The 24,271-nt window shown below is 35.4% G+C and overlaps 1 protein-coding gene across 1 annotated transcript in view; it reads left to right on the forward strand.

Annotated features, from left to right (window-relative positions):
• Positions 1–2,776: 2,776 nt before the first annotated feature.
• The window catches only part of LOC140140635 (uncharacterized), a 73,892-nt gene continuing 52,397 nt past the window's right edge, over positions 2,777–24,271 (forward strand). Inside the window, exons 1-3 of the mRNA XM_072162392.1 lie at positions 2,777–2,805; positions 3,469–3,620; positions 3,837–3,971. Coding sequence (XP_072018493.1) covers positions 2,777–2,805; positions 3,469–3,620; positions 3,837–3,971 — 316 coding nt within the window. The remainder of the gene's footprint in view (positions 2,806–3,468; positions 3,621–3,836; positions 3,972–24,271) is intronic.

Below are 24,271 nucleotides of genomic sequence, written 5' to 3' on the forward strand. Positions count from 1 at the left end.
ATGATAACACATTTCTGTGTTTGACATCTTTCTTGCATGTTCCCATTAACGCATTAACTCATTTACTTGATTTAGATTTTGTCCATTAATATTGATGTTGAGCTGGATTTCTTGTCTACTATTCTGTTTCGGATGTTTGAGCGTGGGGGGATCCCAAACAGCTCCCCAAAAACGCTTGACCCCCCCCTCTCGGCCCGCCAAAATCGCCCCCCCCTCTCTCTCGGACCGCCAAAAAATCTTTGCCCCACCACTTTACACATGTCAAATTTTTAGGATCCCAATTTGCAAACCTTAAATGGTTGCGAGCGCAGCGAACATGAAAATGTGCACATTTAAGCGTTTCCGTGCGGTTTTCCTAAGCCTTTTTAGAGCGTTTTATTTAAAAGGCGCCCCAAGAATGTGTGCCAAAAATCGCTTGCCCTCCCCCTCTCGGCTTGCCAAAATTGACCTGCCCCCCCCTTTCGGCTCGCCAAAATTTCTTGCCTCCCCCCATTTTACCCTCCCCAGGGCTCATAATTATTGCACAACCCCTAAAGGTTTTAAATTAACATTTTTTTTATAATTATCATTGAGTCACAAATAATTATTATCATGATAAAGGTAAGATTGATTTTGAGGTACCGCTAAGGTACATTTCATTAGTTTTGTTTGTTTCAGTAATTTTACTTAAATATAATTTTCAACGTTGTTTAGCTTTTAGAAAGAACAACATATTTTAACCGACCCTATTAAAGGGGTACAACGCCTATTGCCTTTTTTTTGTGCGTTTTTTGTTGTTGTGAAGAAATGAGAAAAAAATTGGACAAAGTAGTATGCAAAATGAAGGGGCAAATCTTCTTGTTCTATTGGTGGCATCGGTATCAATGTAGCTTACATGCTTTTAAAGGTAGAAGCCAAAAGGTGGTACATCACTGATGTTTTAAATTCACTTCATTTTGGAAAGCTTACTATCAACGGATTTCGTTAAAATTTTGAATACGCATTAAAAAAATAATGTTGATATGTAAAATGGAAATAAATGGTTCTTGATGACTTCATGAACTTGATGATTTTAAGTGTTCCACACCTATCAACAAACGAACTGGTTAAAATGCTTCTATTTTCAATGTTGAGCTATATTTTGTATTTTTAACTACCGACATTATTTCACTGAAACCTAATTAAGCCATAGGTAAAAAGTTTCCACAACCAAACTACAGTTATGTTGAAAAAATCCATTTCAACTAGACAATCTAAATTGTACTCACCATTTACATCCATTCCCAAGAAATGTTATTCTATCCATCATAGTATTATATATCCAGTAAAAATATATCTCGACAAAATATCTAAATTGATGCCTCATTATGCAATGTTGATATATCACATGTTGTTCAAAATGGATGCCTAAATTTGTCCTCAACCAGGTGACCTATAACCTGACCTATGATGACCTATTATAGCCTTATAGAAATCTCTATAGAGGCTACATAGTATTAAATTTGCTATATCATTCATTGTGGAAGAGATATTTTAGCATGCCTGGTTGAGCACAGTCTGAAGATGGTATAACAAAAGGTATAATTATTCTATTCAAGTTCTATCCTTGAATAGAATTGATTATGTTTTGTTATGCGGCACACATCCGAGTTACTATAATCCCATAGTAACAGGTAAACAAAAAAGTATATTGGGCAAAAATGATATACTAAAATGGTTTAAAAGCACTTTGTAGGTAGATATATTTTATAAGTTCCGGACATGAGGTGATGAACATATTTATGTACTTCATAAATTTGCACAAAAAAAGAAGAAGAAAAGTACTGATGAAAATCATGGTACACCCCTTTTTAAAAGGGTGGCGTCGTAAGTGGCAGTTGTTTTTACCAACATCGTGATTTCTATATGAAAATATTAAAATCAACAGTTGAATAATACTCACTGGTTTGAATGTAATCTTAAACAGTTAATTGTTACATAAATACATGTATTTTGATTTTATTGTAGATCATTCGTCGATAAGGCTTGGGACAAATCAATAACTCGTGTTTGCGAATTCCCTAGACGTCGATTATCCATCGGAACTATTTGCAAAATTCACCGCAATCTTTCAAGACGGGCATTACTTTACGGTTGTTTTAGCAACAGATCTAGATATATCATTACCTCCTCCCCGGGCCTCCTCCTAGGTCTTCAAAAAAGGAACAGTATGCAAATATTAAAATTATTGGAAATGGTATATGTTGCAATGACATCGGGAAAAGACGGCTAATCCTTGAAGGATATCATGCATGTGGACATGAATGTTTATCAGTAAAATCTCACTAAAATGCCTTCATCAAGCAGACTTGAATGCTGGTCATTTTCCGAGCAAGCTGAAATAGTATTATGCAAGTTCTGCACCGTAGTAGCTAACCCAGTCGGAGATAATTCTAGCATCAAGTTGTGAACCATTACAGCTGACCCAATCGGAGGTAACAGGCAAGTTAAACCACAACAGTATAAAGCGTGAGCCTCCTATAGCAAGATGAAGATTTACTCACAATTAATGCTTTGGACATTATATTTCCATGGTCATCTTACTATAGCAAACATTATTGTTGAACCTCTATGGGATGTTGTTGATTCTACTACATGTGGTATTCAGGAGGATGGTAACATCAGTGAGGTGTTCACATTTCAAGGTAACCATGGGCATACCTGCAGTCTTCGCCTCGATGCTCATTTGGAAAGTACTTCAGTCTTGCAAATGCAAATACCAGAAAATAGTAATTCATTTTTTCTTTATATAGAAAGAATGGATTCTGGTTTGAATTGTACCAATAAGTATGTTGTTTTAAATCAAGATAACTGTGTTAGCAGTTTTGTATCTTCAAAATTGCAGGTAAACTTAGAAGGTAAAATTAACATCACGATCAATCGGCTTTTAAAATCAGATGTTCAGGCAGAATTCGCGCTAGATTGTCCAGAACTTGAAAAGATCCACCGTTTGTCAAACGCAAATGAGAGGTCTATATGTACAAATGTAAAAGGGTATAAAGATCAAATTACATGTAGTATCGAATCAAGTACATTAGGTGAATGCAAGCTGGAGTTCAAAAAAGATTGCAATGCTACTCTAGGCTACAGAGAAGTGTCATTTCAATGTTTAGATCAAAATGATAACAAGAATCAGGATTTCAAAATATTTTTAAACTTCCCAACTGATACTACTAAGCTAAATTTAAATTTGGCTGGTAATAATATTACAAAGATTGAGCAAGATGCATTATGGGAATTGACTAGTATTGACAAATTAGATGTTTCAAACAATCTATTGAATACATTGCCAATTCAAATATTCAGAGATCTTACCAAATTATTTCATCTAATTCTTTCTGATAACCGTCTATCGAAACTAAATGAAGACATTTGTCAAAGTTTGCTTAATTTACGATCTCTAAATCTTGCACAAAATGCTTTGACAATTTTGCCCGACCACTTGTATAGAAATCTGAGTCAATTGTACAGCTTAAACGTATCCCACAATATGTTGGTGTTTGTAAATGAAAGTAGTTTTGAAGGGCTGTACAGTTTGCTTGTTCTTGATCTTTCACATAATATGATGTCCTCTTTAGATGTGGGCTTATTTTCCAGTTTAAGTAATTTATTCATATTGAGTCTTTCTTCTAATACCTTAACCACTTTGCATAATGACACATTAACGAATTTAAGAAAACTAACGTACCTATACCTTGATGATAATTATCTATTTTCACTGCCAGTTCAAATATTTCATGACTTAGAAAATCTGTATCATTTGAATTTGGAAACAAATCTTTTGACGCATTTCAAAGGTGGCTTATTTTCCTATTTAGGGAATTTAGTGACATTAGACTTGTCTTTTATTAGCTTGACGACAATGCATGGTGAAATATTTACAAATGTGACCAAATTAACGGATCTCGATCTTGCGAACAATTATCTAACTTCACTGCCAATACAAATATTTCGTGATCTGAGAAGCCTAGAACATTTGAGCCTCTCTGACAATAACTTAACTAGTTTACATAATGAATTATTTACAACTTTGACAAAACTTGAAACATTATACATTGATTCTAATCACCTAACAATTTTACAAGAAGGGGTGTTTGAGAACCTGCAATCATTGACCAAATTATATTTGCATCAAAATACTTTGTCCACCTTGGGATTTGGTTTATTTTCAAATTTAAAAAATCTACATACTCTGTACCTCGCTAAAAATAACTTAACTAATTTAGATAATGAAACATTTACAACTTTGACAAACCTTGAAATATTATACATTAGTTTCAATCACCTAACAATTTTGCAAGAAGAAGTGTTTAACAACCTTAGATCATTGACCAAATTATATTTGAATAACAACACTTTGTCCACCTTGGATGGGGTGTTTGGGAACCTGCAATCATTGACCAAATTAGTATTGGATGAAAATACTTTGTCCACCTTGCAATTTGGTTTATTTTCCAGTTTAAAAAATCTAGAAATTTTGACCCTCTCTAAAAATAACTTAACTAATTTAGGTAATGAAATATTTACCAGTTTGGCCAACCTTAAAACATTATACATTGATTATAATCACGTATCTATTTTACAAGAAGGGGTGTTTAAGAACCTTAGATCATTGACCAAATTACAATTGCAACAAAATAATTTGTCAACCTTGGGGATCGGTTTATTTTCCAATTTAAAAAATCTGCAAATGTTAGGTCTCGCTAATAACAACTTGACTAATTTAGATAATGAAACATTTTCAACTTTAACAAACCTTGAAATATTAGAGATTCATTTTAATCACTTAACAATTGTACAAGATGGGGTATTTAAGACCCTTCGATCCTTGACCATGTTACATTTGGATAACAACAATTTGTCCACTTTGGAAATTGGTTTGTTTTCTAATTTAAAAAATCTAGAAATGTTGGATATCTCTAACAATAACTTAACTAATTTACATAATGAATCATTTACAACTTTGAAAAGCCTTGAAAAATTATACATTAGTGTTAATCGCCTAACAATTTTACAAGGAGGTGTGTTTAGGACCCTTACATCATTGATCTTGTTAGATTTGAGTAACAATAATTTGGTGGCTTTGGATGAAACACTATTTAAAGATGTACCAAATCTTATATCTTTGTATATAGGGTACAACAAGTTAGAAAGCTTATCCGCAGCCGTATTTCAAAATTTACCTCATCTTAGGCTCCTATCCCTTGACTATAATAGATTAACGTTCATCAATTCAAAATCTAAAGGAGTTATTCCTTTTGAGTTTGCAAAATAATCTGTTGAATGAGTTTCCGGATGAATTGTTTGCCGGTTTGAAAGAGCTGCAAGTTCTGATCTTGGCTAATAACTATGGAGTCAGATTTAAGAAAAACATATTACAAGGGCTTGATGAACTTCAGATTATAGATTTCAGTGGGCTTAATTTGCCTTATATGGACTATGAGTTATTCAGAAATAATATCAATCTTCATAGTATTGAAGTACAGAGAAATAATTTGAAAACAATCCCAAATTTTAAAAATTTACCCAACTTTGCTTTCCTTAACATAAGAGATAACGTATTGACTGAATTCCAATTTGATACATTGTTATTCGCGAATAAAAGTTTAGAACTACTGGTAAGTCAACATGAAATATGTGAATGTTATAAACCTGAAGGTGTTCTCTGCAGCGCTTCTTATGAACGATCCCCGTATCTCACATGTGATAGGCTTCTTTCCGATAGGGGTTTGATGTATACGATGTGGCTCATCGGGGTTAATGCACTTTGCGGAAACATTTTTGTGTTGTCATGGAAATTTACAAAAAAAGAAACCAACTCAGTTCAGGATCTATTTCTCAACAAACTAGCTATATCAGACTCTTTCATGGGCGTATACATGTTGATCATAGCATCTGCTGATCTCTATTTTGGAGAACACTTTCCTATGCAATCTGAACTCTGGAGATCAGGTATTACTTGTCGAATTGCAGGAGCCTTATCTATTATATCATCCGAAGCATCAGTATTTCTAATTACGCTGATCAGTATTGACAGATTTATAAATATTCGATTTGCATTTTCAACCAAAAAAATTAGTACATTTGGGGCCAAGATATTATTAACTATAACGTGGATTGTATCGTTTATTTTAGGTATTATACCGTCTATTTTAAGCGGGAAAATATTTAAATTTTATGATAATTCACATGTGTGTATTGGCTTACCATTGGCTTTAAACAAAAAATTCGTATCCAAGGAGGACTTAAGAAATACACGCCCCGAACTATTAGATTCTTATGGTGCTTCATTTAACTATCCTATCTTTACAAGTACCTTTGAAGGTTACCAGACAGGCCAATTCTTTTCATCAGCAGTATTTCTTGGAGTAAATAGCATTTGCTATTTAATTATACTTTCTTGTTATATTGAAATAATCAGAGCAGTTCGGAAATCTTCTAAAAAGGCTGGTAGGACCAAAGATTTGCAAAGACAAATCACGCTAACCATCAAAGTAACAGCAATAGTTGCTACAGATTTCACTTGCTGGTTTCCGATCATCATACAGGGTGAGTCAAAAAAAGTGCAATAGAGAAAAGAATCTATTTTTATTTAAGAACCGAGTTGAACCTTTTATGTTTTAAAACATTTTATAATTAACATATCCATTAGTGATCTTGTGTGAAAAAATCAAGGAATTGTCATTTACCGTTTTGTTTTTATGACACATTTTATAACGACACCCAATTTTAATGTTTGTCCAAGAGACATCTAAACTTTGAATGTCAGCACACTCTGTGCAGGCAAGGTAGATTTGGAACCACTGCCATTTTCTTAACCTCATTGGCATTGAAATAAAATGGAACACCCAAAGTGTTATTGCTCTTGGTCTTCTTTAAGAAGAAACATTATTTGTTGTTATTTTCATTTTCTCTTCCCTTTATTCTCTATCCAAACCATATAAATTTGTAGGCGGGTTTTTCAAATGTAGAAATGAAATGAAAATTGAAGTGGAGTGAATTTCAAAATATCCAGTAAGTTGGACATCTTGGGATTAAAAAAACTGGAGTTTGACTCGAGTGAGGTATGAAGGACTTGAAGTAATGTTACAAAGTTTGTTTGAACAGAAAAAAAGAACGCAAAAATCAACCTTATTTAAGTTAAAGTCAGTTTCAGAGCTAGTGCATTTATCGTGCATTGTGTGCTCCCATTCAAAATACATGGTACTTCGTGGACAAATAATGAAATTGGGTATCGCAGCAAAAGGATTCATAAAAATTAAACGGTAAAAGCGAGTAACTTCATTTTTTCACAGAAGGTGACTATTGAGTGTGGCATTTATAGAAACTTTCAATAATGTGAAAGTTCAACTTGGTTCTTTCATAAATATCGATTCTTTGCTCTATTGCACTTTTTTTGACTCACCCTGTACTAGGAATTTTGGTTCAAACTATGGTACTCATGTTACCACCATCTGTCTATGCCTGGTCAGTAGCATTTATGTTGCCAATAAATTCAGCAATTAATCCCTACCTCTATACAATTAGTGAAATTATATCAACTTACAAGAAAAAACGAGCTAATGAAAAGATGAAAGAAGCTGAGAATAAACAAAAGATAGAATTAAAGTGAAAAATGAAGATATTTTATTGATGACTTTATAAAAATAAAAAAAAATAAGAGGATACCCCGGGAGGATACCATCCCCTTTATGCCCCTGTCAGACTTCCATGCCAAGCGTCATGACGTATTAGCCAATCATTAGCTTTTATTGTGTCATGATCGGCTAATCAAGCACTGATTGTTATTTTCAAGTGTCTGAAACAAAGGGCGCCATCTACCTCTCATCTAATTTCACTTTTACACATTCAACTCATGAATAAAAATTCCTTTAAAAAGGAAATGGGCGTACCAAAGAAAGTGCGCATGATGTAGGCTATTGTAAATGTTTGACATAAGTATTGGAATTAATTGTTCCTGCATGGGATATTCTTGCTGGTAAAAGTACCATCAACTATAGAGCTTCGGTACTATGGAATAATCTTCCACTAAACATTCGTTCAAACTTCATGGCCATGAGTATATATGAGTTCACAATTATATTGCTGTTTAATTTGATAATACATTTTATAATTATGTTTAATACGGCATTGTCCCGGGGTCACTCCCATTGTGGCCTGTACACCATCCGCGATAATGAAAACGCGTAAAAAGGGTAGTTTTTCGTGGGTAAGCACGATACGCGCGTAATGCGTTTAGGGTGTCAAAAACATGAAATATTGGGAAAAAGGGTAGCAAAATTGCAATTGCTAATACGCGGAAATGAAATTTAGGGTATGAAATTTGATGCAAGGAATAAAATCCCTGTTTAGGGTGTTGTTTTAGCCAACGGTTAAATCCTTGTTTAGGGTGCTTTTCAAAAGTTGATTATCGCGGATGGTGTACAGGCCGCAATGGGAGTGACCCCCCGGGGGGCATTGTATTAATGGTAAAATGATACATTTCTTCAGGCTAGCGGCACTGCATGTGTACAAATTGCCTATACCAACTCCGAAGACAAAACCTGTGGCACAGTCGCATCCCCTGCTTGTGTGTGTTTATCTAGGTCGACGTGACAAACAGTCAGGGTCAAAGAACAGCGCAATCTGTCTGCTGCCACGATTCGTAATATATTTCTATTAGTCACCTTTTTGTACCGTTCGCAGATGGCGTGACGTCTGCCCAACAACAACAAAATGGGCATATTTTATTTTATTTATTTATTAGAACGGACGCTTTTAGGCCTATATCAGTGGCACACGCCTTAATTGGCGGTGCGTTCATATAAAAGACAAAAAAACAAACATTTAAAACAACAACAACAATAACTCATAGGAAAATGAATCACATACATCCAATGACAGCGCCTATTCGTAGCTACGTCACATTTAGCTCATTCATATCATTACATATTCAAAATCACCTTTCAGGATTTGTGGCGTGACGAACAGACTCTTATACAGGTATCGAGCTCACGCTGTCCTCACTTGAGCGATCGATGTAGCGCCTCTCTTAATTCAGTACTCTCAGATTTCTTATTATAATATTGCCTGTATAATATTTTGTTTAACACTATATGTACATATTCTAGGCATCTTTGATAAGCATACAGAGATGAAATAGCCCTACTTTGTCCTGTTGTTTTACACCTCACTGAAACTTGTTGGGCAAATGCTCTTGTTCCATGCTAGGTAACTTGCATTTTGGGCTATTTCATTGCTGTATTATTTTCATATCTTCATTGTTGTATTATAGTATTATTTGCATTTTGGTTTTTGTAATTATTGTCTGATAAAGGATAGACTGAATCAGCCAGTCATTAGCTTTTATTGTGTCCGTTTGTCTGCAATGCTCATTCTCAAGTATGAAACCAGCATTATTCTTTAATTTAAGAAATTATTTTAATAAAGAGGTGAAGGAATTGCAAGTTTAACCTTTATTTCTCATCAAGCTTGATATTTGTATGGGACTTTAGGAGAAGGATGTCCTCCAAATACGAGGACACCATTTGTGAGTTGTTTCCATACCGCGCGGCATTCGGTGTTTTAGTGGTTGTCCACAGTACGAGCGTATACTGGTCATGTCATGTTAATGTAATGATAAGTAGTATAGTTTTTAATATTGATCATGGCACGTCTCTCTTATAATGTTATGCAAACTTGAAACATAGACTAAATCAAGATATTTACTGTAATTGAAGTACCTAAGGTGTTGATCTTTCCCATGCATGAAGTTATTCATAAGACTGTTTCCCCAGTTTTTGATAATTAATTAATTCATTCATTTTTGTTTGTAATTTTTACTGCTTTCTGAATCACTTTGCTGATATATTTTTGGCACTATTGATCAATTATACAAGACAGTTGCAGTATAACAATATCAAAATCTTTGTGATATAATTCAAGGTCATATTACAAAGACTAGTTTGCTTATGACGTCCTGTCAACTAGACCGACAAGTCCGTACTGCACAGGTCAACAACAAATCACATTGCACCTTTGAACTGACGTCAGACACAAACTAGTCTTTTTAAATCGGTCTTCAAATTATAATATCTTCCTGATATGGTATTGAGCTATTCCAGTTGAAATCCATACACCCTATGGAAGACATGTCCGTAATCTTCCACACAGGGAGTGTGAATTTGTGGGGTTACCTGAATAGGCGACTCCATTTGAAATCTGCACCCCCTTTGTGGAAGAATATGGCCATGTCTTCCATAGGGGTGTATGGATTTCAAATGGAATAGCATGAGATTGTTTGTAATGCTTTGCATCAGAAATACCAAATTATTGTTTTTGCAAAAGAGAGTATAGAATCAATAAACGTTGTCTGAAACCATAATTTCTACTTGCGTGTGTTGGTAATTTATGGGTTATTAACCAAGTTTTAAAACTAGTATCTCTTCTCGTTTGGATAACAACAATGCACTTCTTTATGGATTACCAGCAAACCAACTCTATAGCCTACAGAAAATTCATAACACTGTCGCTCGAATTCTTACTTTCACCAGAAAATATTGCCATATCACGCCAATCCTAAAGGAACTGCATTGGCTTCCTGACACTCAAATAATTGTGAATTATGATATTGCTCCGTCATATTTATCTGAACTCCTTTCACATTATGTTTCCCACCTGTACGCTTCGATCTGGAAACATGAAACTTCTTCAAGAAAAGAAAATCCAACTGCACATGGGATGACATATCATTTGCAATCGCAGCTCCACGTCTATAGAATGAACTGCCTATTTATATCAGAACTGCTAAAAATGTAACTGTGTTTAAAAAGTTGTTAAAAACTCATCTTATGTCAGAGACATTATGTAATTCTTAAGTTATGTTTCTTATTTTCCTTCCAGTTTTCTATGTCTATTGTTCAGTTTTTTGTTTTTTGTTTTAGTGCCTTGAGCGCTCTTTATTGAGTGTGAATAAATTTACATATTGTATAAGATTAAGAACGAGTGGGATATCTGTTTTCAGGAATACTAGGAATTATACGCATACACCTAATGCTTTATAAAATGATAGGTGAAGAAACCCGGGTATTCGTAGGTAACATGAGCGATTTAGATCTCTTTCAGATGGTACGTCCAAATGAATAAGTGCTTTTACCTTAGATCAAAAATTTTTTGATGCTTTTAGCAAGATTTTGAACACTTCATTTTGATATACAAGTAGTTAAACAGCAAATTTACATAATAAATATTTGTTGAATTAATCCGTATATGGGTAATAATATTGTCCGGGGGTACCGCTTAAAGTTATTGACAATTAATGTCCATTGGTTGGGACACTTCATTACACATGTCATGTATTATGTTGTATTCGTAACATTTCAGTATTTGTAGGTAAGAATTAGACTTTTGGTGGATATCGCAATCAAATCTTCATTTTATAAAGCACTTTGAATGTATTATTTTCTTTATGTGCGTTTATTGATACTTGAGACCCTATCATGTAGGCCTATATTTAATGTCGGTTCACAGTGGTTGAAAGAGGATTGACGTAAGAAACAAAGGCACTAAAGTGACTTTAATTTGCTTAATTGCACACAAATCGCTTAAAACCGTTATTACAGACTTGTGAAGTCCATCTTGGAGTCAGTTACGTCCTGTGGCCTTTCGTTTGAGGGCAACTATAATTAGCTTTATACTATGGTCCACCACTGTGTTGTCGAGATCATGAGACAATGAGAACAGTCGTTTTTGTCCATGGTATTCGTAGGTAAACTTAGCGAAAACGTCAAAAGTTACCTTCGAATAAACCAATTTGGACATAAATTACTCACAAACCAGAAGGTCGTTTAAAATGAAACACACTTGACAGGTGACAAATCCAAGTATTTATCACCTTCTAATCTTCTTCGAATCTGATTTTTCTTTCAAATGAGCAGACCGTCGTCTATTTCAGTACATATTTTTCAACAATTAAGCCGTATTCAGTTTTGCATGGTGGGCATGTATGTGAATTCGCAACTTTCATCGACATATGATTTGATAGCAAACATACAGGCCTTCGTTATGAACCAATATGGGTATTGGCATGAATGGCAGTGTTTCACAATACTGTCATGATGTCAAATTGTATTCGTAGGTAACATTCGGTTACCGAATTTTGCCTACGAATACTTGCTTTTATTGATGACATCTCAGTAATATTTAAACGCAGGCTATTGAAACTTGGTAGAAATAAAGAGTGTATTACCCTACACCTATTGCTTAACTATTGTTTACTATTCTCTCAGTTTGTGGAAATGACACAGCTTTTAATATGTATTCGGAGGTAATGCATATTTTTTACCAAACCTACCTTTGCAGCTAAACACAATAATAAAGATGTCCGAATGCAATGCATTTCAGTATTGGACATATCAAAGCTTATATCAATTGCGCATATATAAATATCTACATTTTAATGTCAAAAAGGGATAAAGAACTATTTTAGAGGCATTTATATATGCTTGTAGATTTATTGTACGGTATCTTCATTCATCAATAATTTTTTTAAGTCATGTCATTTGAAAGATACCGATGTTAGTGTGCTTTTGTAGATAATAGGGGTTAGAAAGACGACACCTATCCCCATGAAGTAATTTAATGAATTTGCATATTTATTTTATGTTGTAGATTTAGTCACGTGAATAATATGTATGCCGTTGTCAGGGACGACAACATGAAGCAGGGGAGTGTGTAGTGATGGTTGTTTTGTTACTTTCATTTAGCCTTTTAATCGCCCCCTCTTTAGGCATATTTCCAAGTTTTTCCTCCCCGGTTCAAATGACAATGAGCACTCCCTTGTCCTATGTGTACTCTTTATAAAACTTCTGCACTGTTGAGAAGTGTTTCTCAAAGGAGAAGTATTTAGAGAAGTTCTGAGAAGTATGTTGAGACACATTTTTACATGACAGGACGGAGCATAAATAAGCGTGACTGGCCTACCCGGAAAACCGGGTTACGGATATATACTGCGCCAAAAAGTATCCTTACACTTGTAATCACAATTCCAAAACGGAATAAATTTATTTGTTAATAGATGCACTATCTAATCCAAGTGTAAGGCTTGTTTAGGGTGCTTTTCAAAAGTTGATTATCGCGGATGGTGTACAGGCCGCAATGGGAGTGACCCCCCGGGGGGCATTGTATTAATGGTAAAATGATACATTTCTTCAGGCTAGCGGCACTGCATGTGTACAAATTGCCTATACCAACTCCGAAGACAAAACCTGTGGCACAGTCGCATCCCCTGCTTGTGTGTGTTTATCTAGGTCGACGTGACAAACAGTCAGGGTCAAAGAACAGCGCAATCTGTCTGCTGCCACGATTCGTAATATATTTCTATTAGTCACCTTTTTGTACCGTTCGCAGATGGCGTGACGTCTGCCCAACAACAACAAAATGGGCATATTTTATTTTATTTATTTATTAGAACGGACGCTTTTAGGCCTATATCAGTGGCACACGCCTTAATTGGCGGTGCGTTCATATAAAAGACAAAAAAACAAACATTTAAAACAACAACAACAATAACTCATAGGAAAATGAATCACATACATCCAATGACAGCGCCTATTCGTAGCTACGTCACATTTAGCTCATTCATATCATTACATATTCAAAATCACCTTTCAGGATTTGTGGCGTGACGAACAGACTCTTATACAGGTATCGAGCTCACGCTGTCCTCACTTGAGCGATCGATGTAGCGCCTCTCTTAATTCAGTACTCTCAGATTTCTTATTATAATATTGCCTGTATAATATTTTGTTTAACACTATATGTACATATTCTAGGCATCTTTGATAAGCATACAGAGATGAAATAGCCCTACTTTGTCCTGTTGTTTTACACCTCACTGAAACTTGTTGGGCAAATGCTCTTGTTCCATGCTAGGTAACTTGCATTTTGGGCTATTTCATTGCTGTATTATTTTCATATCTTCATTGTTGTATTATAGTATTATTTGCATTTTGGTTTTTGTAATTATTGTCTGATAAAGGATAGACTGAATCAGCCAGTCATTAGCTTTTATTGTGTCCGTTTGTCTGCAATGCTCATTCTCAAGTATGAAACCAGCATTATTCTTTAATTTAAGAAATTATTTTAATAAAGAGGTGAAGGAATTGCAAGTTTAACCTTTATTTCTCATCAAGCTTGATATTTGTATGGGACTTTAGGAGAAGGATGTCCTCCAAATACGAGGACACCATTTGTGAGTTGTTTCCATACCGCGCGGCATTCGGTGTTTTAGTGGTTGTCCACAGTACGAGCGTATACTGGTCATGTCATGTTAATGTAATGATAAGTAGTATAGTTTTAATATTGATCATGGCACGTCTCTCTTATAATGTTATGCAAACTTGAAACATAGACTAAATCAAGATATTTACTGTAATTGAAGTACCTAAGGTGTTGATCTTTCCATGCATGAAGTTATTCATAAGACTGTTTCCCCAGTTTTTGATAATTAATTAATTCATTCATTTTGTTTGTAATTTTACTGCTTTCTGAATCACTTTGCTGATATATTTTTGGCACTATTGATCAATTATACAAGACAGTTGCAGTATAACAATATCAAAATCTTTGTGATATAATTCAAGGTCATATTACAAAGACTAGTTTGCTTATGACGTCCTGTCAACTAGACCGACAAGTCCGTACTGCACAGGTCAACAACAAATCACATTGCACCTTTGAACTGACGTCAGACACAAACTAGTCTTTTAAATCGGTCTTCAAATTATAATATCTTCCTGATATGGTATTGAGCTATTCCAGTTGAAATTCATACACCCTATGGAAGACATGTCCGTAATCTTCCACACAGGAGTGTGAATTTGTGGGGTTACCTGAATAGGCGACTCCATTTGAAATCTGCACCCCTTTGTGGAAGAATATGGCCATGTCTTCCATAAGTGTATGGATTTCAAATGGAATAACATGAGATGTTTGTAATGCTTTGCATCAGAAATACCAAATTATTGTTTTTGCAAAAGAGAGTATAGAATCAATAAACGTTGTCTGAAACCATAATTTCTACTTGCGTGTGTTGGTAATTTATGGGTTATTAACCAAGTTTTAAAACTAGTATCTCTTCTCGTTTGGATAACAACAATGCACTTCTTTATGGATTACCAGCAAACCAACTCTATAGCCTACAGAAAATTCATAACACTGTCGCTCGAATTCTTACTTTCACCAGAAAATATTGCCATATCACGCCAATCCTAAAGGAACTGCATTGGCTTCCTGACACTCAAATAATTGTGAATTATGATATTGCTCCGTCATATTTATCTGAACTCCTTTCACATTATGTTTCCCACCTGTACGCTTCGATCTGGAAACATGAAACTTCTTCAAGAAAAGAAAATCCAACTGCACATGGGATGACATATCATTTGCAATCGCAGCTCCACGTCTATAGAATGAACTGCCTATTTATATCAGAACTGCTAAAAATGTAACTGTGTTTAAAAAGTTGTTAAAAACTCATCTTATGTCAGAGACATTCTGTAATTCTTAAGTTATGTTTCTTATTTTACTTCCAGTTTTCTATGTCTATTGTTCAGTTTTTTTTTTTTGTTTTAGTGCCTTGAGCGCTCTTTATTGAGTGTGAATAAATTTACATATTGTATAAGATTAAGAACGAGTGGGATATCTGTTTTCAGGAATACTAGGAATTATACGCATACACCTAATGCTTTATAAAATGATAGGTGAAGAAACCCGGGTATTCGTAGGTAACATGAGCGATTTAGATCTCTTTCAGATGGTACGTCCAAATGAATAAGTGCTTTTACCTTAGATCAAAATTTTTTCGATGCTTTTAGCAAGATTTTGAACACTTCATTTTGATATACAAGTAGTTAAACAGCAAATTTACATAATAAATATTTGTTGAATTAATCCGTATATGGGTAATAATATTGTCCGGGGGTACCGCTTAAAGTTATTGACAATTAATGTCCATTGGTTGGGACACTTCATTACACATGTCATGTATTATGTTGTATTCGTAACATTTCAGTATTTGTAGGTAAGAATTAGACTTTTGGTGGATATCGCAATCAAATCTTCATTTTATAAAGCACTTTGAATGTATTATTTTCTTTATGTGCGTTTATTGATACTTGAGACCCTATCATGTAGGCCTATATTTAATGTCGGTTCACAGTGGTTGAAAGAGGATTGACGTAAGAAACAAAGGCACTAAAGTGACTTTAATTTGCTTAATTGCACACAAATCGCTTAAAACCGTTATTACAGACTTGTGAAGTCCATCTTGGAGTCAGTTACGTCCTGTGGCCTTTCGTTTGAGGGCAACTATAATTAGCTTTATACTATGGTCCACCACTGTGTTGTCGAGATCATGAGACAATGAGAACAGTCGTTTTTGTCCATGGTATTCGTAGGTAAACTTAGCGAAAACGTCAAAAGTTACCTTCGAATAAACCAATTTGGACATAAATTACTCACAAACCAGAAGGTCGTTTAAAATGAAACACACTTGACAGGTGACAAATCCAAGTATTTATCCCCTTCTAATCTTCTTCGAATCTGATTTTTCTTTCAAATGAGCAGACCGTCGTCTATTTCAGTACATATTTTTCAACAATTAAGCCGTATTCAGTTTTGCATGGTGGGCATGTATGTGAATTCGCAACTTTCATCGACATATGATTTGATAGCAAACATACAGGCCTTCGTTATGAACCAATATGGGTATTGGCATGAATGGCAGTGTTTCACAATACTGTCATGATGTCAAATTGTATTCGTAGGTAACATTCGGTTACCGAATTTTGCCTACGAATACTTGCTTTATTGATGACATCTCAGTAATATTTAAACGCAGGCTATTGAAACTTGGTAGAAATAAAGAGTGTATTACCCTACACCTATTGCTTAACTATTGTTTACTATTCTCTCAGTTTGTGGAAATGACACAGCTTTTAATATGTATTCGGAGGTAATGCATATTTTTTACCAAACCTACCTTTGCAGCTAAACACAATAATAAAGATGTCCGAATGCAATGCATTTCAGTATTGGACATATCAAAGCTTATATCAATTGCGCATATATAAATATCTACATTTTAATGTCAAAAAGGGATAAAGAACTATTTTTAGAGGCATTTATATATGCTTGTAGATTTATTGTACGGTATCTTCATTCATCAATAATTTTTTAAGTCATGTCATTTGAAAGATACCGATGTTAGTGTGCTTTTGTAGATAATAGGGGTTAGAAAGACGACACCTATCCCCATGAAGTAATTTAATGAATTTGCATATTTATTTTATGTTGTAGATTTAGTCACGTGAATAATATGTATGCCGTTGTCAGGGACGACAACATGAAGCAGGGGAGTGTGTAGTGATGGTTGTTTTGTTACTTTCATTTAGCCTTTTAATCGGCCCCTCTTTAGGCATATTTCCAAGTTTTTCCTCCCCGGTTCAAATGACAATGAGCACTCCCTTGTCCTATGTGTACTCTTTATAAAACTTCTGCACTGTTGAGAAGTGTTTCTCAAAGGAGAAGTATTTAGAGAAGTTCTGAGAAGTATGTTGAGACACATTTTTACATGACAGGACGGAGCATAAATAAGCGTGACTGGCCTACCGGAAAACCGGGTTACGGATATATACTGCGCCAAAAAGTATCCTTACACTTGTAATCACAATTCCAAAACGGAATAAATTTATTTGTTAATAGATGCACTATCTAATCCAAGTGTAAGGCTTGTTTAGGGTGCTTTTCAAAAGTTGATTATCGCGGATGGTGTACAGGCCGCAATGGGAGTGACCCCCCGGGGGGCATTGTATTAATGGTAAAATGATACATTTCTTCAGGCTAGCGGCACTGCATGTGTACAAATTGCCTATACCAACTCCGAAGACAAAACCTGTGGCACAGTCGCATCCCCTGCTTGTGTGTGTTTATCTAGGTCGACGTGACAAACAGTCAGGGTCAAAGAACAGCGCAATCTGTCTGCTGCCACGATTCGTAATATATTTCTATTAGTCACCTTTTTGTACCGTTCGCAGATGGCGTGACGTCTGCCCAACAACAACAAAATGGGCATATTTTATTTTATTTATTTATTAGAACGGACGCTTTTAGGCCTATATCAGTGGCACACGCCTTAATTGGCGGTGCGTTCATATAAAAGACAAAAAAACAAACATTTAAAACAACAACAACAATAACTCATAGGAAAATGAATCACATACATCCAATGACAGCGCCTATTCGTAGCTACGTCACATTTAGCTCATTCATATCATTACATATTCAAAATCACCTTTCAGGATTTGTGGCGTGACGAACAGACTCTTATACAGGTATCGAGCTCACGCTGTCCTCACTTGAGCGATCGATGTAGCGCCTCTCTTAATTCAGTACTCTCAGATTTCTTATTATAATATTGCCTGTATAATATTTTGTTTAACACTATATGTACATATTCTAGGCATCTTTGATAAGCATACAGAGATGAAATAGCCCTACTTTGTCCTGTTGTTTTACACCTCACTGAAACTTGTTGGGCAAATGCTCTTGTTCCATGCTAGGTAACTTGCATTTTGGGCTATTTCATTGCTGTATTATTTTCATATCTTCATTGTTGTATTATAGTATTATTTGCATTTTGGTTTTTGTAATTATTGTCTGATAAAGGATAGACTGAATCAGCCAGTCATTAGCTTTTATTGTGTCCGTTTGTCTGCAATGCTCATTCTCAAGTATGAAACCAGCATTATTCTTTAATTTAAGAAATTATTTTAATAAAGAGGTGAAGGAATTGCAAGTTTAACCTTTATTTCTCATCAAGCTTGATATTTGTATGGGACTTTAGGAGAAGGATGTCCTCCAAATACGAGGACACCATTTGTGAGTTGTTTCCATACCGCGCGGCATTCGGTGTTTTAGTGGTTGTCCACAGTACGAGCGTATACTGGTCATGTCATGTTAATGTAATGATAAGTAGTATAGTTTTTAATATTGATCATGGCACGTCTCTCTTATAATGTTATGCAAACTTGAAACATAGACTAAATCAAGATATTTACTGTAATTGAAGTACCTAAGGTGTTGATCTTTCCCATGCATGAAGTTATTCATAAGACTGTTTCCCCAGTTTTTGATAATTAATTAATTCATTCATTTTTGTTTGTAATTTTTACTGCTTTCTGAATCACTTTGCTGATATATTTTTGGCACTATTGATCAATTATACAAGACAGTTGCAGTATAACAATATCAAAATCTTTGTGATATAATTCAAGGTCATATTACAAAGACTAGTTTGCTTATGACGTCCTGTCAACTAGACCGACAAGTCCGTACTGCACAGGTCAACAACAAATCACATTGCACCTTTGAACTGACGTCAGACACAAACTAGTCTTTTTAAATCGGTCTTCAAATTATAATATCTTCCTGATATGGTATTGAGCTATTCCAGTTGAAATCCATACACCCTATGGAAGACATGTCCGTAATCTTCCACACAGGGAGTGTGAATTTGTGGGGTTACCTGAATAGGCGACTCCATTTGAAATCTGCACCCCCTTTGTGGAAGAATATGGCCATGTCTTCCATAGGGGTGTATGGATTTCAAATGGAATAGCATGAGATTGTTTGTAATGCTTTGCATCAGAAATACCAAATTATTGTTTTTGCAAAAGAGAGTATAGAATCAATAAACGTTGTCTGAAACCATAATTTCTACTTGCGTGTGTTGGTAATTTATGGGTTATTAACCAAGTTTTAAAACTAGTATCTCTTCTCGTTTGGATAACAACAATGCACTTCTTTATGGATTACCAGCAAACCAACTCTATAGCCTACAGAAAATTCATAACACTGTCGCTCGAATTCTTACTTTCACCAGAAAATATTGCCATATCACGCCAATCCTAAAGGAACTGCATTGGCTTCCTGACACTCAAATAATTGTGAATTATGATATTGCTCCGTCATATTTATCTGAACTCCTTTCACATTATGTTTCCCACCTGTACGCTTCGATCTGGAAACATGAAACTTCTTCAAGAAAAGAAAATCCAACTGCACATGGGATGACATATCATTTGCAATCGCAGCTCCACGTCTATAGAATGAACTGCCTATTTATATCAGAACTGCTAAAAATGTAACTGTGTTTAAAAAGTTGTTAAAAACTCATCTTATGTCAGAGACATTATGTAATTCTTAAGTTATGTTTCTTATTTTCCTTCCAGTTTTCTATGTCTATTGTTCAGTTTTTTTTTTTTGTTTTAGTGCCTTGAGCGCTCTTTATTGAGTGTGAATAAATTTACATATTGTATAAGATTAAGAACGAGTGGGATATCTGTTTTCAGGAATACTAGGAATTATACGCATACACCTAATGCTTTATAAAATGATAGGTGAAGAAACCCGGGTATTCGTAGGTAACATGAGCGATTTAGATCTCTTTCAGATGGTACGTCCAAATGAATAAGTGCTTTTACCTTAGATCAAAATTTTTTCGATGCTTTTAGCAAGATTTTGAACACTTCATTTTGATATACAAGTAGTTAAACAGCAAATTTACATAATAAATATTTGTTGAATTAATCCGTATATGGGTAATAATATTGTCCGGGGGTACCGCTTAAAGTTATTGACAATTAATGTCCATTGGTTGGGACACTTCATTACACATGTCATGTATTATGTTGTATTCGTAACATTTCAGTATTTGTAGGTAAGAATTAGACTTTTGGTGGATATCGCAATCAAATCTTCATTTTATAAAGCACTTTGAATGTATTATTTTCTTTATGTGCGTTTATTGATACTTGAGACCCTATCATGTAGGCCTATATTTAATGTCGGTTCACAGTGGTTGAAAGAGGATTGACGTAAGAAACAAAGGCACTAAAGTGACTTTAATTTGCTTAATTGCACACAAATCGCTTAAAACCGTTATTACAGACTTGTGAAGTCCATCTTGGAGTCAGTTACGTCCTGTGGCCTTTCGTTTGAGGGCAACTATAATTAGCTTTATACTATGGTCCACCACTGTGTTGTCGAGATCATGAGACAATGAGAACAGTCGTTTTTGTCCATGGTATTCGTAGGTAAACTTAGCGAAAACGTCAAAAGTTACCTTCGAATAAACCAATTTGGACATAAATTACTCACAAACCAGAAGGTCGTTTAAAATGAAACACACTTGACAGGTGACAAATCCAAGTATGTATCCCCTTCTAATCTTCTTCGAATCTGATTTTTCTTTCAAATGAGCAGACCGTCGTCTATTTCAGTACATATTTTTCAACAATTAAGCCGTATTCAGTTTTGCATGGTGGGCATGTATGTGAATTCGCAACTTTCATCGACATATGATTTGATAGCAAACATACAGGCCTTCGTTATGAACCAATATGGGTATTGGCATGAATGGCAGTGTTTCACAATACTGTCATGATGTCAAATTGTATTCGTAGGTAACATTCGGTTACCGAATTTTGCCTACGAATACTTGCTTTTATTGATGACATCTCAGTAATATTTAAACGCAGGCTATTGAAACTTGGTAGAAATAAAGAGTGTATTACCCTACACCTATTGCTTAACTATTGTTTACTATTCTCTCAGTTTGTGGAAATGACACAGCTTTTAATATGTATTCGGAGGTAATGCATATTTTTTACCAAACCTACCTTTGCAGCTAAACACAATAATAAAGATGTCCGAATGCAATGCATTTCAGTATTGGACATATCAAAGCTTATATCAATTGCGCATATATAAATATCTACATTTTAATGTCAAAAAGGGATAAAGAACTATTTTTAGAGGCATTTATATATGCTTGTAGATTTATTGTACGGTATCTTCATTCATCAATAATTTTTTTAAGTCATGTCATTTGAAAGATACCGATGTTAGTGTGCTTTTGTAGATAATAGGGGTTAGAAAGACGACACCTATCCCCATGAAGTAATTTAATGAATTTGCATATTTATTTTATGTTGTAGATTTAGTCACGTGAATAATATGTATGCCGTTGTCAGGGACGACAACATGAAGCAGGGGAGTGTGTAGTGATGGTTGTTTTGTTACTTTCATTTAGCCTTTTAATCGCCCCCTCTTTAGGCATATTTCCAAGTTTTTCCTCCCCGGTTCAAATGACAATGAGCACTCCCTTGTCCTATGTGTACTCTTTATAAAACTTCTGCACTGTTGAGAAGTGTTTCTCAAAGGAGAAGTATTTAGAGAAGTTCTGAGAAGTATGTTGAGACACATTTTTACATGACAGGACGGAGCATAAATAAGCGTGACTGGCCTACCCGGAAAACCGGGTTACGGATATATACTGCGCCAAAAAGTATCCTTACACTTGTAATCACAATTCCAAAACGGAATAAATTTATTTGTTAATAGATGCACTATCTAATCCAAGTGTAAGGATCAATAATTACCTGAAAAAGATTTCTTTCCAATTTCACCCAATTATCTTGGAAATGCATGCCATGCTACGTGTTGCTTATTTGTGCATAAAATTACCTCAGAATTGCGTCCAATTACCTTGACAATGCCTGCCGCACTCAAAAAGCTTCGCCGCGAGTCATTTTATTTGCGTAGCTAGTAAATTGCGTCCAATTATGTATAAAATGCCTGCCGCGGAGGAAAGTAAACCACGCAGACGCGCCGGACACGAGATGTTAAACGGTGATGAACAACGGTGAAACATGATCAGTTACCATAGGGTATTAAAGAAAAGGCACTAAACTTAATGCCCACGTGACCCATGGGCGCCGCCATTATACCAAGACCACCAAGTGATCAGTAGATGTGCTACAATGCTAAGTGATAGGAATTTTTCAGACCAAATTTTGAAAGTTTTTGGTCGACGGAAAAAAAGTTATCGACGGAAACTCTTACAATAATACTACAAAGTTGCAAAAAAAATGACAAATTTGCTAGAAACTTTGGACATGCATCCCGTGTTTCCAATTGAAATACACAGGAAGACCACCCGCTGTACCAAAGGTCACTTTTCCAGACATCCTGTCTAAAGGCTGTAATGTCTGCGCCCATCCGGTCACGTGGGCATTAAATTAAGTGCCTTTATTTAAATGCCCTAAGACGACTGATTTTCAAAGGATTATTTCATGAGGAATATCATTTATTCATTGCTTACAAAGGTATAGGAAGACTCCTGTACAAAGGTATAGGAAGACTTGTTAAAACCAAAATCATTTTGGCTGTCCATCTTTTGTGTTTACTAAATGCTTCTTTGTTGTCTCGTCTTCAGGTGTCAGCAGGATCTGACGACTGCAGAAACTGACGCTTTAATATTTCCACCTTCTCGACTTGACCCTAAAACTCGTCTGTGCAAACTCCAGCGTCTCCTTCTCCAGAATGAGCCTCTGCTGGTTATCACAATACGCCATGTTACACCTCATAACTTTCAAAATCGGTTTCTTCAGAGCCAAATGGCCTTCAAATTTGAATTTTCACTAATGTGCAGAAAACAGACTGTGCAACGAGTTTCTTTTTAATTATTTTTTATTCTAGTTTTTACTTTTATGGACAGAAAACCAAGTAAAGGCACCCGGTAATGGGATACACTGTACAATCGTGTCCTTAATGTCCTTTATGTACTAGCATAAGCATAATGAAGAGAAACCCCGATAGCGCACACTGTTTTCGCAGTATGTTCAACGCCTTTCGATCATGCATAGAATGCTGCACACACACACCCCTGTTTGTAAATACGTTCAAACGAGGACCTCGACTTTAGTAGGATCTAACCGAGGACTTACACACCTGTTTTTAATCGACACACCGTGGACCTCAAGCAAACACACCAGACAACTTACTATCCAGCTGAGACCCGTCCTATACCCGCTATGGGGGACCTATCTTATATGCATATTTGCATCATTTACGTCATCCTGGGCATAGTTTCAAACCGAGGACGTCCTCGTTTGGAGGTGTGTCCTCGTTTTACGGTGTGTGTCCATATGTAGGTCCTCGTTTGACGGCATTTACAAACGCACACACACACACACACCGTTTAATCACTGGTCTAAGATCGATGGCTATAAAGTGGTTACACGGCTACTTTCTAATGGCTTGAAAAGGGGATGAACTAGTGGTTTCAAACAGACAAAGAAATAACAGCAAATAAAAAGCAAAACGTGTGGTTTCAGGAAACGTTTATTGATTCTACACTCTCTCTATTAAG

The sequence above is a fragment of the Amphiura filiformis genome, chromosome 19 (assembly GCF_039555335.1).
Source record: "Amphiura filiformis chromosome 19, Afil_fr2py, whole genome shotgun sequence".
Lineage (NCBI taxonomy): Eukaryota > Metazoa > Echinodermata > Ophiuroidea > Amphilepidida > Amphiuridae > Amphiura > Amphiura filiformis.